This window comes from Myiozetetes cayanensis, unplaced genomic scaffold (assembly GCF_022539395.1).
Source record: "Myiozetetes cayanensis isolate MyiCay16 unplaced genomic scaffold, myiCay2020 scf9, whole genome shotgun sequence".
NCBI lineage: Eukaryota > Metazoa > Chordata > Aves > Passeriformes > Tyrannidae > Myiozetetes > Myiozetetes cayanensis.
Window position 1 is genome coordinate 11,163,273 of NW_026088185.1, and position 20,330 is coordinate 11,183,602.

General features: G+C 40.1%; 2 protein-coding genes across 6 annotated transcripts in view; both read right to left on the bottom strand.

Annotated features, from left to right (window-relative positions):
* MPP4 (MAGUK p55 scaffold protein 4) overlaps positions 1–10,272 on the bottom strand; it is a 30,106-nt gene extending 19,834 nt beyond the window's left edge. The window contains exons 1-3 of the mRNA XM_050340631.1: positions 9,335–10,272; positions 1,310–8,567; positions 634–755 (exon numbers count right to left, since the gene is read on the bottom strand). Coding sequence (XP_050196588.1) covers positions 634–755; positions 1,310–1,343 — 156 coding nt within the window. The 5' untranslated portion in view covers positions 1,344–8,567; positions 9,335–10,272. The remainder of the gene's footprint in view (positions 1–633; positions 756–1,309; positions 8,568–9,334) is intronic.
* Positions 8,569–20,330, bottom strand: part of ALS2 (alsin Rho guanine nucleotide exchange factor ALS2) — a 37,817-nt gene continuing 26,055 nt past the window's right edge. For 4 of the 5 annotated variants that reach the window (XM_050340615.1, XM_050340616.1, XM_050340617.1 and 1 more), the window contains exons 22-34: positions 18,094–18,205; positions 17,740–17,817; positions 17,482–17,615; positions 15,339–15,527; positions 14,948–15,065; positions 14,284–14,441; positions 13,512–13,634; positions 12,834–13,010; positions 12,388–12,433; positions 11,452–11,513; positions 10,675–10,824; positions 10,279–10,375; positions 8,569–9,299 (exon numbers count right to left, since the gene is read on the bottom strand). In XM_050340615.1, coding sequence (XP_050196572.1) covers positions 9,261–9,299; positions 10,279–10,375; positions 10,675–10,824; positions 11,452–11,513; positions 12,388–12,433; positions 12,834–13,010; positions 13,512–13,634; positions 14,284–14,441; positions 14,948–15,065; positions 15,339–15,527; positions 17,482–17,615; positions 17,740–17,817; positions 18,094–18,205 — 1,483 coding nt within the window. In that variant the 3' untranslated portion in view covers positions 8,569–9,260. The remainder of the gene's footprint in view (positions 9,300–10,278; positions 10,376–10,674; positions 10,825–11,451; positions 11,514–12,387; positions 12,434–12,833; positions 13,011–13,511; positions 13,635–14,283; positions 14,442–14,947; positions 15,066–15,338; positions 15,528–17,481; positions 17,616–17,739; positions 17,818–18,093; positions 18,206–20,330) is intronic. The other variant, XM_050340619.1, reaches the window with a different exon arrangement.

Sequence of the window (20,330 nt, forward strand, 5' to 3'; positions counted from 1 at the left end):
CACAGATCAATAGCCTGATAGTGTCAATTCTCTGATTTGTAGTGTGTTTCCTTCCTCTAGCTGCAGGCATAATTAACAAATAAATTTAACTTAAAACAAACTGCTGTATTTAAAGTGCCTTTATGGACATTCTTATCCACTACAAGTTTTTCTTCTTTAAAGATTTTAAAAATTCTTGTTAGAGGAAAAGTAGAATTTGTACAGAATTTGTTTCAGAGATACAGTTCTGCTCAGGACAGAAACATCGGTCAACATAAAATCTTCAACTGCATCAGTGAGATGCAAAATAAAAGGAATATAATTTTACGAGCCCAAAAGTGGGATTCATAGCCATACAGAGATTTAAGAATAGAAAAGACAGCTGATCAACACTGTGTTCAGCCTATGTCTCTGTCCCCTGACCTTAGTATAGACATGTAAGGTAGAAGAATTTAAATATCCAAGACACTTCCTTTAGAGCAAAAGGGTTTTGGCCACCTTGACTGCTGATGTTCGGACTGACTTTGGGACTATCAGCACTTAGCGTAAATAAGCATTTATTGTCCTGGTATGGCAAAATAAAGTAGCTGTTCCCTAGAGTTTGTTCTCCTGTCCAAAGGTAACCTTTGCTTTCACAGCTCCGTATTACTTTACCTTTAAAAGCGCTTGCAGCCAGCGGGATCTGAGCAGGTCGTACAACGTGCCAACGCCATTGACATCTCTCTTACAGAGCAAGCTGAGTTCTTGCAGCACTAGAGTCAGAACATGAGATACACCTGAGCCCAAGAAACAGAAAAGCGCAAGACACTTCAGTACAAAGAGAAGACCAACCAAAGCCAAACAGTGACCCAGGCCTTCAAAAAGCAACTTTCCTCAATTTATACTTCCCAAATGCACCAACATTTTCTGTCTGCTTTGCTTTTTTCCCTGCGATCAACTCTGTTGCACAAGAATTATTTTACTGTGTTATTAACCAGCAGGGTTAGGTCAATACTAGCAAGTTACAACTGACCTGTGTGAAAAACACACAGGGAATCTCACATGCATCAGCCTGGGTTCAAGCTTGTACCTTCTACTGAGAAGAGGTAAACAAACAAAAACCCTCGTCTTTCTTTATAAGCCAGAACCAAATGCCGGATATTCTCTTCTGATGTTCTCTTAAGTTAACTGCATAACCATTAAACACCAAGAATCATTCCAGTTAAGTAGTAATGCTTTAGTCACATTCACTTCTCACATGACTCAGTGGAAGAAGAGTTACAGAGACCAAGGAATACAACTTTTTCAAAGAGAAAGAAAACCGGTAAAGAGACGCAAAAGTGATGAGTACCATTATCTTTACTGCAGACTGTTGGCACCTCCATCTTCTCCTTTATTCAAGGAGACTCCCCCCTCTCTGAACACGGCATTCACGCCACGCGGGTTTCACAAAGGGAGATGCTGAACTAGGGAGAAGAGCACACGTCAGAATCCTGTCAGGTATTTTAGACTGACAAGAAAGCAGAATTTCAAACAAGGAGAGGCAATCATTGATATTTAAAGTGCACAACAGGTTGCAAGAATAAATTAAATACATGAGTCCCACCTGTAAGTTCAGCAGTGTTCACTGTGCAGACGGACAAACCTCCACTGCAATATGGCATTTTCTTTCCTTTAGGGAATTGTCGTTTGCTTGCTTCATTAAGTCATCTAAAGCAGCAAGCTTTTTGGTACATCTTCTGTTCTCCAGTTTTTTAAGTGCACTACCATGGAAAGTTTCAATTTTTTCCAAATACTTAAAACTTGTTTTATATCAATATAGCTTAGAAAATAACCATATTACATTTAATTCCTCTTGTTATTGACACAATATTAAAACTGAAAGATTATGGAGTTTCTACTGAATTTTCATTGAGCAAAGACATGATTTTGAAAAAAGGGATCTCTGCCTCTATCACTGTTGGAGTTTAAGGTCTCTGAAGGATTTGTTTTTCTCACAGTGAATTAAAACTCAAAAAACACAAAACCAAATAAAAAATCACACTCCTTACCTTACCGGTATCATCATCTCTCTCAGGCAATTTATAATCAGTTGCTACTTTTAGAGATGGAATCAAAGATGTTATTTGCTGATCTAAAGAAAGTGTCACTATTTTCTTTCATTATAAAAAGCAGCATGTAACTACCTTTTTTTTTTTCTTCAAATTTTAAAATCGGCATTTTTAGGTGATGAGGGAAGCCAGTACTTAGTAATTAATCTGTATCCATGTCGCATGACCTTTTCACACATAAAATATAAGCCTCCTAAAATTTCGTCCAAATTCCTTCCCTCCCTTAAAATTCTGGGACAACTTATCACTAATTTATAATGTTCCCTTAGACTAAAAATGGAAAGAAGTTCTGCAATCTGCTGTTCATAACAAACAACGCAGTCCAGGATTGCTACGGGAAATTCTCTGAACTCTTCTTCTGAAACAAGTCTGGAAATTCCCCAGGGAACACCATACGGTGCATTTACACCCCAGAGCATCCAGAATCTTCAGTACGTTCTAGCTGACCCAACTTCAAATCACACTTGATACAAATTTATTGCCATGATTACCAGTATTGTAAGATTACTCGTAAAGAGCTAAACATTTCAAGTGGCCACTCAGGAGATGATTCAGACTACAAGTTAAACCAGCTGTAACATCAGGTATCTGAGCACTGCAGCCAACAGTGAACCACAGTGTGACACAGGGAACGCTCTCTCAAGCTCTGTTAAATAGACAGTAGTTCATCTCCTGGACTAGTAGAGTAAAAAGGCAGCCATTTTCCCCTAGATTGCTCTGTGGACAGAAAACAGCAAAGGTACAAGCAGGAAAAGTATTATCTTGATCTGCTTACAAAAGCAGGAGGCATTACTGTCACTTTTACTGCACGCAATACTTATTTTTAGAACATGCTTCCTCTCTCTCCTGTTAAATCATAAAACTGCCTTCAAAGAGCAGTGGAATTAAGGGAGGAAAAAAATCAGAAGTCAAACATTTTATTGCTGAGTCTGGGCAATTCATTTCAAGATACTTCTACACTGATACATCTATTGAAATTCTAATCCAGAGACTGCTTTTAAAATCATGATTACTTCTTCCAAGGACTCACAAAAATACAGTTTAATCCTCCCCCAATACAACTGAGGTTTGAGCTGCAGTGATTTAATATTTTTCAGTGGTCTGAGTTCTTTTCCTTTAAGAGTTTGCCTTCCCCTTTGTTAAGCTTAGTTGATCTGCCTAATGATGGATTTAACAAAGCAGGCCATATAAATCTAGTCATGAAAGCCTGTTTCTTAATCAGAGACAAAGAACAGCATTTCTGGAGATGCTAAAACACTTCAGATTCTGCTAAAATACTAACAGTATTGTTTTCTCTTTAAAATACTCAAGGAATTAATTTTTTTCCATAGAGTATTACAGCTTCTGGTAAACTTGAGTGTCTTTAGAAGTTTTAGACACAGTTTGTCTTGCAAGTTGACCTCAGATTTCCCAGAAAAACTGGGAAAACTACAGAAAGGTGATTACTTGCCTTGTTGGGTGAACCCTTTGGGTACAGCTATGGGATAGCTGCCAGGGATAATAATGAACATGTAGTAACCCTTCCATCCATTGCTGTCATCTTAAACTACAGAGTTTATGCTCTCACTAACAGAGGCAGCATTTAAACATCAAAATCTATCAAGTTCTTAACAACACAGCTCACCTCAGTCATACATTAGCAACAGTTTCATATTTTCACACAGCAAAAGGGAAGCAGCTTCCAACTGTGAAGCCTGGTTTCAGAAGCTGTCAGTAGCAGCAGATGATGAAAAAGTCATTACCAGAAGAGAAGAAGAATAATATCTGGTTTCTGTGCCTTAGAAAGAGACCTCCTGGATTGCTTGCTTAAGGACAAAGGTCAGAGTTCGAACAAACTTACAATTACTGCTGTGTCTTTCTTTCCCAAGACTTTTATCTATGCAGACTATAAGGCCAGAGCTCAGGGTCTCCTCATCCAGGGATCTAAATAAATTAGATGGAAATTCTTGCTAAAAGGCTTACCTGACTAATCTTCCAGCCAGTAGAAGGTCCTTCCCATTCACACATATTGCAAGCAATTAATGATGCTCATTAATAGAAGACATTTCTTTTTGCCTGTCATTAGGGACAGAACTGGATATCCATGCTGAGTGTACCAGAACTTGGAGTCTAAATGAGTCAGTCACCTCATGTCTACAAACATCAGTGATCCTAATTTTGGGCCACAGGGCTTCCTTCAGCAGCAGAATATGAAACTGCTTGACCCTATTTGTCAGACAGGTCAGAAGCTCCTATTGATACAAGGCTAGAGGTGCAAGGGGGCCCAAGCCCTGTTTTTAATACAGTTTTCAGAATTGTCTTTCAATGGACTATTTTGCACCTCGTGGAGCCTCTAAAGGAGACACCACCATGGAACCTGACATCCAGAACACCACCCCCCACTCTTGGGAACTTGTTTGGTTAATGTGCTTGGCAAGGTTATTGAGCACTTTTAACAAGGAAAATTACTCCTACCTTTAAATTTGCCAAAATTAATGATTTGGCATATTGAAGGCTGCAAATTAGCTTGAGGGCAAGGAACACCCTGAGAAACCTTTTTTTCCAAATAAGCCACTGTAATTCAGCAAACTGAGTAGGCAAAACATGATAAGAGATATTCAGCACCTCAAATGACATGGCTTGTTCAGGACTTTTGTTCTGCATTAAATAAATGTAATTAGGCCAGTCTCACCACTGAAGTCTGTCAGCTTCCTTTTCTAGTCAGTGTAAAGAACCATCTTGCTTTGTGTATACTTTTTGAGACTTGAAAGTATTTTAGCTACAACAGTAACCCTAAATACTAGTGGAATAAGTTGACAAATTTTAAGCAAAGATATAGACCTGTACTTTGAAACTGCATATCCTCATCTTGACCCCAGAACCACTTAACACAAGTAGGAGGTGGTAGAGTTAGGAAGAGAAGACTAAAAATGTTATGTTCGTGTAAGGCATCCTGTGAGATCTCCCAGAATCACGCCTGCATACATAAGGCTCCTGATGGAACAATTTATGCTATTACTCTTTGTAATCAGATCCACTCAGTAGTGATTCCTGGTGCCTCTCCCTGAACCAAACCTGGCAGCTGCAGTGGTGGTGAGAGCCCCTTGTTTGCAGCGGGTAACGCCACTAAAACAGCACTTCCTAAAGGCAGCACCCAGAGAACAGCTGGGGGCAGCGCACACTGCCATGAGGGGCAGCCAGCTCTGCTTCCAGCTGCTCACTGCCAACAGCCTGGGCTCACTGAAGAGGAACCAAAACCCCCCTAAAAACAACCACCACACTGACACTAAATCAGCTTAGAAGTACATACCTAGGTAGTTCAAAGAAAGGATTTGTCTTACAGTCCCGTATCCGTCACGTATCTTTCATCTACATTATCTCCCAACCTACCAGAACAGGTAGTTTCCTAACCTGCTTCTAAAAACAAGTACAGTTAAGAAGTGAACCTTCTTTTGGCAAAATGTATCAGTAATGTGTAACACCTGGCATTCCAGTCAGAACACTTCGTGAAGATTAGGAGGGAGGAAAAAATTCTCTTTCAAGCTCCTACTCCCCTTTCATACATTCCTCTACTATTTAGCTAATGGGAATTAAACAGATATCACAAGTTTAGTTTTTTCTCATAGCTATGAGAAAAGCTAATTAATTTCACAGCTGCGTGGGGGAAATGCATCCTTGCAGTAGAGTGGGTTCAGTGCATATTTGCTTACCTGCAGGCACCACAGAACACGCCATGTTCAGCTCGTGCAGAATTTCCAGAAGGAAAGAGTATTTGCTGGATGTTCATAGAGCAAGTAACCTCACTGCCCTGGCTAATCTATGGACATCCTATCCTTTCTAATCCGCAGAAACCTAACCTTAGAACTACTCATTACCAGGGAGAAGAGAACAAATCCCCTTAACCCTTTTCTTGCATAAAACCCCTACTTTACATTGTCTCTCACTTCAGCAGTTTCTTATTGTCAGCAACTTGTCCCAGGCAGTAGGGCACTCATCTCTTGGGGTCTGTCTTCAGCTACCGTGCCTGTGATTGCTGGGAGAATCTGTAATACCACAGCACTGATCTTCTGTTGCTGGGATTTCTGCTGCAGCACAAGAAATATCCAACTTTCAATTTAAGGAAAAAAAAAAGGAAGAGAGAAAAAAGTAATTACCATGAAGCAATCCAGCTGGAAAGGTCCTACAGGTTAACTCATTTCTTTGTTAGCTACAGCAATACACAAATCAAAGCTGGTCTGTGCTGATTTCCTAACGCATCACAGCCCACATGGGCTGTAAAGTGGAATCTGTGTCAGAAGCACATTTAATCCGAGGATTCTCTTCAGCTAATAACTGAGCTATACATCAGAAAGACCAAAAATAATCCAGCCCAGACTGTCTGCTCCCCTTAATCAGCAAGCTGAATTCATACGTGATACCACTACTTTTTCTAAGAGGTTGTGTGTATATAACATAGCTTGTACAGGTATACACACATGTATATATGGATACACACGTAAAGGCAGATATACAGATAGATAGATATGTCTGTAAAGGCAGATGTATTCTTTGGGTTTTTTAGTTCTCAACTTTGCATCATTCACAGTAAATGAAGTTACACATTTAAAGGTGCTACATATTTGTAGATATACCTTGTTCCTGAAAGGCAGAAAGATTATGGAAAAACTTCCCATCTCTACTTACAGTTTAAGGCACAGAATCCATGTAGGAGTAAGGTCATATGAAATGAAGTTTTTCACATGTCAAAGCTGAATATTAAAATCCTTTCTTCTGAAACATCCAAAGACAACAAACACTAATAAAAAACAGTTATGGGGGGAAAAAAACAATCCAAATCTGTTTTTCATGATAACACTCCTACAAAAGGCAAAATAAATCCTGAATTCATAGAATCATAGAATCATAGAATAGATTGGGTTGGAAAAGACCTCCAAGATCATCAAGTCCAACCCCTGATCCAACTCTAATTACTATATCATGGCACTAAGGGCCATGTCCAATCTCTTTTTAAAAACTTCCAGGGATGGTGAATCCACCACCTCTCTGGGCAGGCCGTTCCAATGCCTGATCACCCTCTCTGTAAAGAATTTCTTCCTAACATCTAACCTAAACTTCCCCTGGCAGAGCTTGAGCCCATGTCCCCTTGTCAGATCTTTTTCAGATGAAAATTATTGCCGTTGATTTACTCAGCTGTTCAGCGTAGCTCCTTTTCAAAGAGCAGTTCTGTTCCTATAGGTTTCAGTTAATATATTTTTTACATTGAGTTCTGATTGCATGGAAAGGCTGCATCGAGCACAAAACATGAAGTGTTCAAATTCCTGCCCTATACTTCATTCTCCTCTACACCCCTAGTTATGTGTCTTCCCCCCTTTTCAAGTTAACTTTCTAAAGCTTCCCTTTTCTTTATATTATTGCTTAACTCTCCTTGAATTATTCAGTATAATTCAAAAGATTAAGCTAACACCAAATTCTTGGCAAACATGAAGTCTACTCTCTCTATATTCCCTTATCACTACAGTCTGTTGCAAGTTTAACCACAGTTTTAAACGTCAGCATTCCGGATTTCCTTTCTCCTCCTCTAATAATACTCAAAATAATTTCAAGAAGACCAATCAGTTTTATTTTATTATGAGAATTGCTACATTACAATCACTGCTCAAAACACTATTTTGGCATATGATTTCTTTCCATGTGGGTGCCAATACACCAGCTGTGATTAGTACCTCAGAGCAGGAGCAGCATTATCTATGGCAGTCTGACATAACCTCAGCCATTCTGTAATCTATTTTTTCCTCTCTTTTTTTTTTTTTTTTTTTTGAGTCAGTCCTGTAAAGAACAGCACCTAAAATACTCTAGTTATCCACTAGTGGCATTGGTACACATGAAGTTAACCACAAACCACAGAAGAACACACACATCCACAGGAATTCCCCAGGGAAATTACTTGTTCTCTACAGTCTCCAGGCTGAGCTGCTCCAGCAGTGCTCAGGAGCCATGGATTGTGCTGAGGGACCACAGGGAGCTTTCCTAAAGCAGCAAGACCACATAATTAGTGCTGACACAGACACTCCAGAGCCCCCATCCGAACGGGAAGCACCGGAGCCTTGAAGCTGTGCCTCGGGGCAGCTGTGCCTCGGGGCAGGCGGGACCAGGGGGGACAGTGGCAGTTCCAAACCCGCTGTCACAGCCAGCTCGACCCAGCCCAGGAGTGAACTGCTCAGGAGCTTTCCCACAGTGGAAAGGCCTTGAAATCAGTGCCAGGAGTTTGCCTCTGGAGCAGCTGCTCCGCATGCTGAAGCCCTGCTTCCCGGGAAGCGGCCAGGCATTGCTCGCTGCTGAGGAAGGGAACGACAGAAAAGCTTGGTGGGCACTTGGTGTCCAGCCAAGGCCAACCCACCACAGCTGTTCAAGAGCAGCCTTCTCACCTCCTGTCACGTGGGCTTCCAGAGAAAGCTTTTGTCCTCTGGCCTCAGGGTAATCAAACTGAACACTGCAGAGCATTTCACTCAGGGCCAAAATCTGAAATGGTCAGTGCCTTTTATTTATTTCATAAACAGAAAGGTGATCACCTCTATATTTACAATTCTAGTGAACAGGGAAGTCCATAACAGTGTGATTATTTCCACAACAGCACACGAATACTGCATTCAGCAATGCTGCTCAACACAGATGCCTCAAAACCTTTACAGCCAAACACAGTACAGGTTACCCATTATAAATACTAACATATTTCTATTTTATTAAATAAACAAACATAACAGCTTAAATCAGGAAGACCAAATGCCTTCTGTGGTGCAATTAATTCTCTTTAAACGTCTCTGTTGACAAACCAGGAATAATAAAAACAAACCCCCTGCTTTGGAAGCCATGCAGTCCAGACTTTCACAGGTGTTCTATGAAGGTGCCATGCCTTTTTGCATCATGGCTCATTTAAAAGGAGTAAATAATCTTGCTGTTAGAATAAGAAAGTATTTCTTCTTGGCAGCTACTTGACAAACCAAGTCTCTAACTTCATCACCACTTCATAGTTAGGCTCTGGCTGCAGTTTTTGAATCTTAGAACTGAAAGTTCAGAAGAAACAACTGAATATTTTCCTCTGTAGCAGGAGAGCTGTAACCAAGTGTTTTCTAAGGGCCATTTCAGGGAAGAAGTGGTTATCAGTGAAGTTCCACTGAGTAGATTATCCCCCAGAGCCAGCTGGTAAATGATGGTCTAGGTAAGCTTTTCATGTTGAATCTGGTAGTAACATGCCTGAATTAAAACAAAGTTCAGATTAGTGTACATACCAGTTCACAGCAACCTGATAAAGCAGCACATGTGAAAAGGTTGATGTTTTGTCTATCCAACACAACAGAAGTCTAGGCCCTCTACAAGCAGTGATGCTACAGTGACACTCAACACCTGTGAATCTTCTGATGCCTAAGCTAGCAACAAGAACAGGAGACTAAGTTACAAATGACATCCAACTCCTAATCAAGCAAGATAGCACTAATTGAGGCTTTAAATACTTTCACAGTTCCCAGCTTTGCCAAGATGAAGTACATTTTTGCTCGTAAGTCCTTCTCTGCCCTTTGACAGAAGGACTCGAAAAATGAAAATATTTTCTTACAGGACAGGGATGCAGGGGTGAAGCATTTCAAAAGCACTCAGACTGAAAAGCACTTGTTTGAACAGTTTTGAGGTACCAAAACAACATATTTCCACTATGAAGGTCTTGGTGGACAATAGGATATTCTTCCAAACAGATTCTCTTCCTTTTCCCATACTTAAAAAGATAAGAGTACTTACTAAAATGTGGAGAGTGATACTAAGTTTTTAAATTTTTTTTCCCCAATTGAATTCCTGTAAAGTCTTGATGTAATGTTAGGCTTAAACTTTACTGGAAGGCTAATCTCCAAAGAAGAACCTCATTAAAATTTTTATAAAGGAAATAAGGCTTGTTAAGTTGCAGGGGAATGACAAGCTCCAGGTGAGCATTTAGAACAGTCGACAGCAACCAACATGACATTTGAATAATGTACATTTGCACACTGCCCCATTTTATTAGCAGTACTTGCAATTGTTAGTTTATCCAGAGCTCTACATTAAGTTTCCTTGCTCATCCTAGCTAAAAATTTCAGTTAAACAGTCTAAGAAGTTACAACCTAATGTTCATATAATTGTCCTAAGCTGATCCTCATTGCTAAAAGCTGGTTATTTCCAAAGAAAGCCTTTGATAACTCTGTCATACCTTCAAGGTAGTGAACATGATGCCTTGCTCCCCATGCTGCAGATAGGGATCCATCAGGTCTTCAATTAAGTGCACCTCAGACCCCAAATTCCTTATCCTGTCATATGTGAGAGTGGGAAAGTGAACAGGTAAACAAAAGACAGCATTATGATTTTTCCACTTCTTGCACGTGGTGTTGTGCAAAAGCCCACGCTGGTCCCTAACCTCAGTCACAGACATCTCACAGTAAACTGTTCAAGGTTTTTTCAGGCCAAAGCAAACAGTCAGACTCGAAAATTTCCAGTTACAAGAAGGTAGCAACTAGTCCTCTGACGAGCAGCAGGAGTGTTTAACACAGGTAAAAGTACTCCCACTGCTTATGCTCAGCTTACGCCTGATGCCAACCTTAGTGCCTACCTGGCTCGTAGCACCACATAGAGAAAAACAGGGAATAAGTCATCCATGGACCACAGAAAATCTTCCTGAAGGGTCTCAAGTACACTCTGGGAGATCTCTTCAAAAGTCTGCTGGATCACCTTCAACTTGTCAGCTGGGGTAAAAGTGGTACTATTTGGAGAGCAAAAGCAGAACAGGGTAACAATAAGAAGTTCGAGATCTGCACGTGCATTAGGAGGACAGTTTGCCGGCCAGCACAGCCCTCCCACCAAGAGAAGTCAGACCGTTCACACCACAACAGCCACGGCTGCCAAGGCTGTTGAGCACCCCAGGCTATGATTACCACACCAAGACACACCACTGCAAGTGAGACTGTCTTCACAGTTTTAAGATGTTTGAGTAAAGTGGGAAAAGGGGAAAAATTCCTTTCTAAAGTCTTTTTAATTTCTGCTTAAATTCTTACAACATGATACAGCTAACAGACACAGAAAGCTTCCCATGCACAGGCCATTTCACCACAGCTGTTCAGACATTCCCAAATGTGTATTTGATAGACACCCTCATGCCTTCAATTCTAAATGGTGTCCCCTGGACACACCCTTCAGTCACATTTATGAGGCAACACCTCCCCGTTAGCAGAAACTGCTAGCATGTTTAGTGGGAACTGGAAAACTTCTCCCTGACTTCTTTTATGGAGGTGAACAAAAAAAGGTGACAGGTAAATGATCACAGTCAAATAAACCAGACACTACTACAGCAGGACCAGTAAAACACTACAGACAAATTTCAGAGAATTACCTGATTTGCTGTAAACATTCAACTGCAGAGGCAAAGCAGGCATCTTTTGTATTTGGTGATACCTGTGTAATCATAAGATGTATCAGGCAGGTTTGGAAACCCCCCTATTCAGCAGCACAAGAAAAGCAGACTATCACGCAGCACTGGCATAAATGACGTTTTTGTCAGTTTTCCAGTGCAAGGAAAGGGGAATGTGCCTGGGTGCTACAGTCATTGCAGAAATTTGCCTACCTACATTGTTTGAGTTTCACTAAAACTAGAGAAAAAGCTGTACCGAATTCCTTGGTATGTCACAAGAATCAGGTTTTGAATACCTTCCAGGTCAAGTAAGACTGAGAATCACTGATCTTAATGGTTAACAATCAAGAGGGAACTCTAAGACTAGAATGCTTGAAACCTGGAAAAAAATCATAGCAGTCCATAACCAGAGACTCAGGTTTGGAGCAGCAGAAAAGAACAAATATAAATGTTAGCTCTTTAATATGCAACTGGCTTAAGTCTTTCTGAATGGAACAGGTAGGGAACAGATGCAAAAAGGCTTAGAGAAATCCACAGAAGTGAGGAAACGGGACAAGCAGCTTGAAAATTTCCTTGCTGCACTTTTATTCTCACACTTTCATAATTGGAGATCAAGCCAATGTCTTCCTGAATTAGAATTCATTACCAAGTAAACCAGTAAGTGACAAAGCTGGACCAATGGCTATTGTAAGAAATCACAGAATGGTTGGGGTTGGAAGGGTCACCTGGAGATCATCCTGTCCAATACCCCTGCTGAGTCACTAATGTAGCATTTAAGCAGCAGACAAACATTAAGGAAATAAGATAACACAGCATCTCTTAAGCAAAAAGCCTGGTCAGAAATTATTTGACCGCTCCTTGATCTCAGCTTCTTGAAATAAGCAAAATGTACTGGAAGTCAAGGCCCAATGAACATACCTTTCTACTCTCTCCAAGGATGGATACAGTTCCTGGCCAAAATTTCCTGCAAGAAACCCAACACAGTCTACTGAGAGGGCACAGTCTTACAGCATTTTTCACCTGAAAATGAAGTCATCATGTTCTTCTCTGAGACACAACAGCCCTCCCTACAGGGTCAACTACATCTAGCACAAGTAGCAGAAAACAGTCTAATCTGAAATGTCTCTGGTTTTGTACCAATAGCAATGCCAATCTTTTACCCCCTTCTCATCCCTCCCACCTCCCCTTTTTGGAAGAGGGAAGTTTTGATTCGCTCTCTCGCCACACTAATTAGCTTGAAGACAAGTTTAGATGCATTTTAATCAAAGGAGATACTTTCACAATAGGGGGTCTGTTTTAGTTGCTTTATCTAATTACATGCTGTAATCCTTTCCCAGTTTGTTTCATTTTTGAAGCATACTCACGCCTGCACTCCAAGAAAGCTGAGAAGAGCCAAATCAGTTTGTTTGTTTAAACGTAAAACACATTCCCAGTAAATGTCTTCCTCCCGCTCGTTGTCCAAGGCGTACAACATGAACAGGGGAGGGTAGAGTCGGGGCAGCAGCACAGGGAGCAGCAAGCCAAAACTGGTGACCACATAGCTATGACAAAACAAAACAAAAAAAAAAAAGAGAGGGGTAGTTTGTAGAGGAAGACATTTTATAACCTAATTATCTATAAAAATGGAATGATAATCATTGGAACAAATCTTTCATGTAGTATGAGCCTACTCTATGGGGGATAAGAGTAAGAAAATAAGTACAAATCCATTAAATAATATCTCTGCTAAGAAGAGATTACAAGTTATCCCCAGTGCTCTTATTCTAAATAAAACTTGTTTACCCATAACAGATAAAAACAAATTTAGGTTTAAGTAAAGAACCATTGCATGGAACAAGGATGAAATGCTTATTACAAACACCGCATGGAAGTCTGCATATCAGAATCTGTCATCAGAACCAAAGGGAAAATAAACACTGCTTATATCCATCATGTGTTTATCTTTCTCCCCTCACTCAAGAAAAAAACTGGAACAGAAATAAAATAAAGCCTTTGTTAGCTTTTGTTTGTTTGTTTTGTTAATTTTTTTTCCCTTTATGTACCCTGGCTCAGGAGATTCTGATCTGGAATCCGATTTCCCACTGCAAAACGATCGCCTTCCTTTTGTCTCCAGTTCCAGAAATGGAATGGTGCTGCCCTCTTCCGGCAGATCAGGAAACAGGAACCTAAAAGGCAAGACACATTATAATTATTGAGTTCATTTCAAGAAGTTTCCACAAATCACAGCATTAGAAGGCAAGACCGAAGAGAAGAAAGTCAGCAGAAATAATATACGGCGGGCTAGGACAGCATAGCTGACAGACACACAGCACCATCTCCCTGGAAGAAACTCTCCTAATGACAACGTTACCTCTCCTACACCGACATCACAAGGCTTCTCGTGGTAATTTAGAGTATTTCTGCTTTCAGACTGGCAAGACCCAATTAAAGCTACAATTGTTCTCAAGCAAGCCCTTTACAGGAAGATCATCCATCCATGTCGAATGATCCATGTTGATAAGAAATTTATGGAATACACTGTCTTCTATACCCTTTGAACACTGTCTTTGCACAGCATCAATATCCAGAGACACTAAACTGCAAATCCATAGTCAAGATGAGCTTCTCACAGGCACATTTTGAAGGACAAGGTAGGATGTAATACACTGATGTGAAGGTTTTAATTTTTCCATTTCTGACAAAATATTCAAGACTCCTCAAAAAAGTTAAGGGAAAAGAAGCAAACTCCAAACCCAAGTAACTTGGAGTGTATGAACACTAGACACTGTTAATTAATTCAGCAGTAGTTTGACTTGAAAATTAGAGGTTTGTTACCTAACAAGCTGGAAGATGCGTTTGAGGTAGGACTTGATCTCTCTCACAGCCTCCTGCAGCAACCGGCGATTGGCTCCTACTCCAACATAGGTCATCCTGTACACGGCTACCAGTGTTTCCACCAGCTTGCCCAGGGGATGCAGAGGAGTATCACAGGCCTGAGGTAAAGGATATTAACTGGCCAGTCAGATAAGGTCAATGGCAGACAAGTTTAAGAAAAAAAAATTACGAAATACCTCAAAAATTAGCTATATTTAACAAATTGCCATTTGGATTATAAAATGCATGCATCAGTTGAACACAGCTCATAGGAGTCAAGGCAGTACAAGAATTTGTGCTATTACTTGGACAAGGCATCTGTCCAATACACTTAAAATTAACATGCAATAATTAGCAATTATTTCAAGGTGCTTTGCTGGGATCCAATGTGTAAAAATGAAAACAGTAACTGAACAGAAACTGACTTCAAGAGAGTACCCATTACGTATTCAATGATTTTAGTCTCAGTTATGGACTTCAAAAAATTAAGAAGTTATGTGCAGACACGAACGAATATAAGGATTACAGGAGTGCAAATATGGAAGGAATTAAGGAAAGCTACCACAAAGTGAGCTGGATGTCATGTCTTACCATGCCTTACTATGGGAGCATTTGAATCACATACCTTTATCAAATATTTTTTTATATTTTCATATTTTTCCAGGGTGAAGGCACCAATGTGCTGTGGAATGAACTCCAAACTTTCCAGTGTCTGAGTATGTGAGCGGCTCAATAATTCTGGGCTGCAGTTCAAACAGACAAAGACGTTGCACAGATTGAGACATACAGTAGGGGAAAAACCTCTGGCGTTAACAGCTGAACTAGTTCCAAACACCAGTATGTCCCTGAAAGGGTTTGTAGTGCAGAGTAGTAAGAGTTATGATTTTGCTTAGGGTTTGCTGTTGTTGTTCAAACTAAAGCTTTACAGTCAAAGTGTCTAATCTAGAGTAGAGTGTGATTCCAGTTTCTTTCTCCATCCCCGTTTTGTTTTGCTGACCAATTCTCCAGGGACCAACCTGTCTTTGTGCTGCCGCCGGTTGGTGGTCAGAGCCACTGCAATGTTGTCCCAAGCCTTCCACCTGTCCCCCTGGCCAGGGCTCTCACAACCAAGCTGGTTCCAGCATTCTTCAAATACTGCCTTCCATTTCTCATCGGGAGACACTGCCAGGATCCCAAGTTTCCGCCTAATGAAATGACCAGTTGGTCTGTTAAAATCAAATAGCAATGAAACAACACATTCAGCTGTGACAACCACCCACGGCTAATGTCAGTCTAATATCTCACATTATTCTACCAAAATTGATACACTTCACAGACTCTACTATGAATCAAGTTTATCACTAAGAGTAAACCTAGTGCCTACTATTTAATTAACACCTTAAAAAAAACCCCAACAAATCTTACAAACCTTACCTATCCTTAATTTCTTTTCCTTGCTGACATACATTAATTCATGTAATATATTATAATGCTACAAGATTAAAATGTTTTTAATACTTTCATGTGAGAAAACTATGAACCTTATCTTCACCACTGGTATTCATTCAGAAAATTTGGGACACATTCAGGCAGCAAGGAGACAGTACAAATATGTCCCAAATATCTCTCTATCATGGAATGTACAAGTAACAGAGCTACAGTTTCTGACCCTAAAGTAGCATCTACATACCCTGTTACATGACCTGCTAGAGATGTGCTGGTAGAGAGTCCAACCAGCTCAGGCACCTTTTCACTGACAGACAATGCTCAGGGATCCTCTATCACTACAAGAAAACCAAGAGCTGTTCTTCCCATATATATAGATAAAGATATCTCAGACATATGATGAGATTTAGGACTTTGAAAAGCTTTTGTAAAACAAACAAATGCTGTCAGGGTTCACAGTTCTATCTTGATTTAAACTGAGTGTCAGAAACTGTCAAACCTTTCATTAGTATTTCTTCTACCACATTTGAGGTGAGAACTAGCAACACTGGCTTTCCCCATGCTTCCAGTTTCACAAAGCAGAAAAAGTAGGCTCAAAGCCTTTTCACAAATTATACCAGAAGATTTTCAACTTCAAGAGAGTCTGAAAAGGGCAGATGAAACCCTTATTTCACAAGCAATCCTCACAAATATGTACATACATTTATTCATAGACTCCCTACTGGGGTAAAAAGCAGACAGCTGCTAAAGTTGCAAGTGTTCAGTTCAGCAGGGAGGCCTGCTTAACTTGCATGCTGTTGTAGGTGTCAGCACTGTCAAAAGAAATTACCAGTGAAAGCTTCAGGAAGCACCCTGAGAAGTAATCTACGTGAAAACATTGAAGCAGTGTTTCCCATTTTAATCTGAAATTGGAGAGTGTGCTTCAAAGATACTGAATCCCATACAGCAATTAAAAAACCAGTATATGGTGCTACCAAATACTGACATCTCACCAACAACTCTTTAAATTGGATTTCTTCTACCCAAAGATATATCAGTTATAACTTAAACATGTATTTTTTTCCCCAGAAATAATTTGGCAAATTGACCTAATGCATCTCCTCTACAGAGGGTTCCATGGATACTTTTCAAAGTGATCTTTGCCAAGGTCTTAAAATGCTGTTTTGCAACTGAGCAATTTTCTATTGTTTTCTTATGCATTGTTTGGAAGAGGTGCAGTATTTGGCCAGTTCTGTCCAAATATATCCCCATTAGCATTATTAAATGACACACTAAATGAATTAATTTGTCGAGAGAATAAGTGGCAGAAGGCAAAGAGGTCTGTGATTGACTTAACCACTCTAGTACCTCAAAAGTCAGCAGAAGCTGCGAACTCAGGTTCTAACAGGCAGTTCCAATAAAAACAAACAAAAAATTTTGCACTGCTGCAGGACAGTAGCAGCACGACAGCTGTCCTGTAATTTCATGCCATTTATTGCATACTCAAGCAATGAATATGCATATTCAAGTATTTAATATGCATATTCAAATAATTCAAGTAAATTAAAGCAAGAATAGCTATAAAAAAGATGTTTACCTTGTTTTATTTCATGAGCAGGAGGAAAGGGGAAAATTGTTTTCAAAACTTGTTTCTTTGGAAGAAATATTTTTAACTAACCTTTGAAAAGAGACAGTAGTTCTGTTCCTAAGTATTACTGAACCAGTGGGAGAAATTATTTCTTATTCAACACTTACAGTGCTCTAGGTTTGTCCTTTTCATTCTCATACAAAGTAGGTTTGAAGTAGGTTCCTGTGATTTTTATCCCAGATCCCCACTCTCCACTGAAGAGACCTTCAATATAATCTCCATTTGGCAAAGTCAGTGTTCCCTTGAGAGAAGATGATAACAAAAATTTAACTGAAATCCATTGGGAAAGAAATTACAAGGAAAGCAACCCTTTTTTTTTTTTTCCCAGACAGTAACAATTTACAAGTGACAACTGTAACACCAACCTTTCCACTCAGAGTCCAGTTATCTGAAAATTCCCCCTCATAGACAGTATCGTCCTCAGAAAGCAGAATTCCAGTCCCCTACAAAAAGAATCATAAAGAACACAAAGTAGTAATTATAACAGAAAGCAGATCTAAAGATACACTGAAAAGCCTGTTACTAATTCTTAGCAAATAATAATCTTTTAAGCAGTTTCTGAAGTAGTCCTATGTAAAACAGGGACAGTTTTAAAGACAGTTTTAAAAGCCTGGACAGTAGAACGTTGGAAGAACAGAAGGTTTACACAGCCTAACACACAGAAAGCTGCCACACTTGGGGACAAGTCACTTTAGCCCAGGGTCTGGTGTCCAACTCACCATCATTTTGTTGGTGCTGAAGGCTCCCTCATAATACAGTCCAAACTGAGTAACCACCACACCATTGCCTTGGCAAACATCATCTTGCCACATTCCCATGTACTTTTCTCCTCTGAAGAAAAATCAAGTACAAAGAATACAAAGAAAAATCAAGTACAAAGTGTAAGTAGTGCATTTATATTCTCTCTTTGGCTTTACTGCCACATTTTGACCACTACAGAAACCATTAGGAGAGAGTCCTGCAGCACTTGCTTGGGGTCTGTCAATCTAGTTTTACCAGCTCCACGGAAATACAGACCCTATTTGATAGAAATAATTCCAGTGAGCTTCCTTTCACAGTTCACATTTCAAACTGGCCATATCCAAGCAAGCTGTTCCAGGTGACCTCAACAATGCTGAAGCCCTGCTAAGCCCAGTTCATACCCCAAGGAACCTGAGCAGGAGCTCCAACACATATAAAACAAGGAAACTTATTAGCTGCTCTGATCAGCTTCACCTAAGATTTAAGTTGCACAGGAAAGGTGATCTTAAGCTTCATCATGCATCTATCTGATGTAATTTACAATTATTTAGAAAAGATGAAGTTCATTTTAGATTTCGCTTTGCCAAAGTTTTTTTATTTCTTTTACCTGAAGTTGGATGACTCTAATTGAGAGGAAAATAAAGAAAAGAAACCAAGTTGTTCTACTTGGGGAATAAGAGGAAGACCTAGAAAGTCACACAAAACATTTTTGAAATACTAGAGTGCAAAAATTGGAAGGAAACAGATCATGTTGTAGAAAGTTTCTGTGTAACAGCCTAACAGTGGTCATGATATCAAAAAATTTAATTAGACAATTAAAGATTGCTCACAAATAAACACCAGCCTCTTTCGGACTATTTTGTGCATGTAAGTCCACAGAAGTCAGGTTAGAGTGTTGAAAATCAGTGCAAGACCCAAATATTTTGAAAAGAATCCATTTTTCCAGTTGTTCTGAAAGAGAACAGGATGTTTTCACCAAGCAATAAAAGATTAACTTGTCAAGGCCTTTTTTGTTTGCTTTTAGAAGGAAACTACTGACTGACTTAATACAACTCTGCTTATTACCAAGCATTTTCCTTCTGGAACACAGACAGAACCATGTTTACAGTAAAGAGAGTAAGCCCAGCCACTGAACTAAATGCAGGGGTGTCTCCCAGCTGACTGCACCCACGGGGCAGCAGGATCCTGCTCCAGGCCCTCACGCCAACTACAGGGGCCTCTGCTGGGTGAAGGCTCCTTGAAGAGAGAGATGCCACGTGCTCAGTGACCAGGACAGAAACTGGAAGCCCCACCTGCTCAAATAATTGGTTTGCAACAACGACAACAGGTAAGAAAGAGTGGCTGCAGCTATTCCTGAGTTGTCTGAGCTGAAGAACAAGTGCAGAAAAGGAAACCTTAGGCCACAAACATATACACACCCTTCCCTGAGACCAGAAAGAAAACTATATGAGGGCAGCTCACTCATATTTGAATAATTCTGGAGTAGAAAGCAAATGCCACATACTCCTTCACCATGAACTGCCTCTGCATTTAAGATTCTGAAGGTGAGAGAATCTGTAACAAAAGCTGGAATCTCTTAAATTTGTCCTAGGTAAATAAATGACTAAAGAAAGTATGCAGAAGCACCATGACACTACAGTATAAGAACAACCACCACCACTGAGCAAGACGAGATGCAAAACTGACATCAGGAAATACCCAGAGATGTTACAATACCTCTGTTTCAGAAAAACAACCCCTCTTTCACTCTACAGATTTTGTCTACTCTGCTTTTGAAGGGGGCTTTCAGTTCAGTTGAAACAAAAACACTTCCTTTGGCTTTCACCAAAAGCCCTTTTCAGAAAAAAGTAATGAACTGGTGACTGAAAAGTCAGACCATGTTTATCTGTGCTCAGTGTTCATTTAATGTACATGTGCAGTGCAATTCTGTTTCTGAGATGGCCATTTCGGTGCTCTGCTCTGAGAGAAAGCATCTTCCCTCCATTGCATTGACAGAGTAAATGGAAAACCTGAGCATGAGCTGAAATTTACTGAGTCCTGCACATCCACCCCTGAACAGCCCAGTCTTAGAGGCCTGAGATGAAAGAATACTCCTCACATCACACTCACAGAACTTCCAGCACACACAACACGATACCTCAATAAGACACCACATTCAGAGCTCGTTTTCAGGCAGGAGTATGATAGAAAAGGAAGACAGAAAAAACCCAAAGCA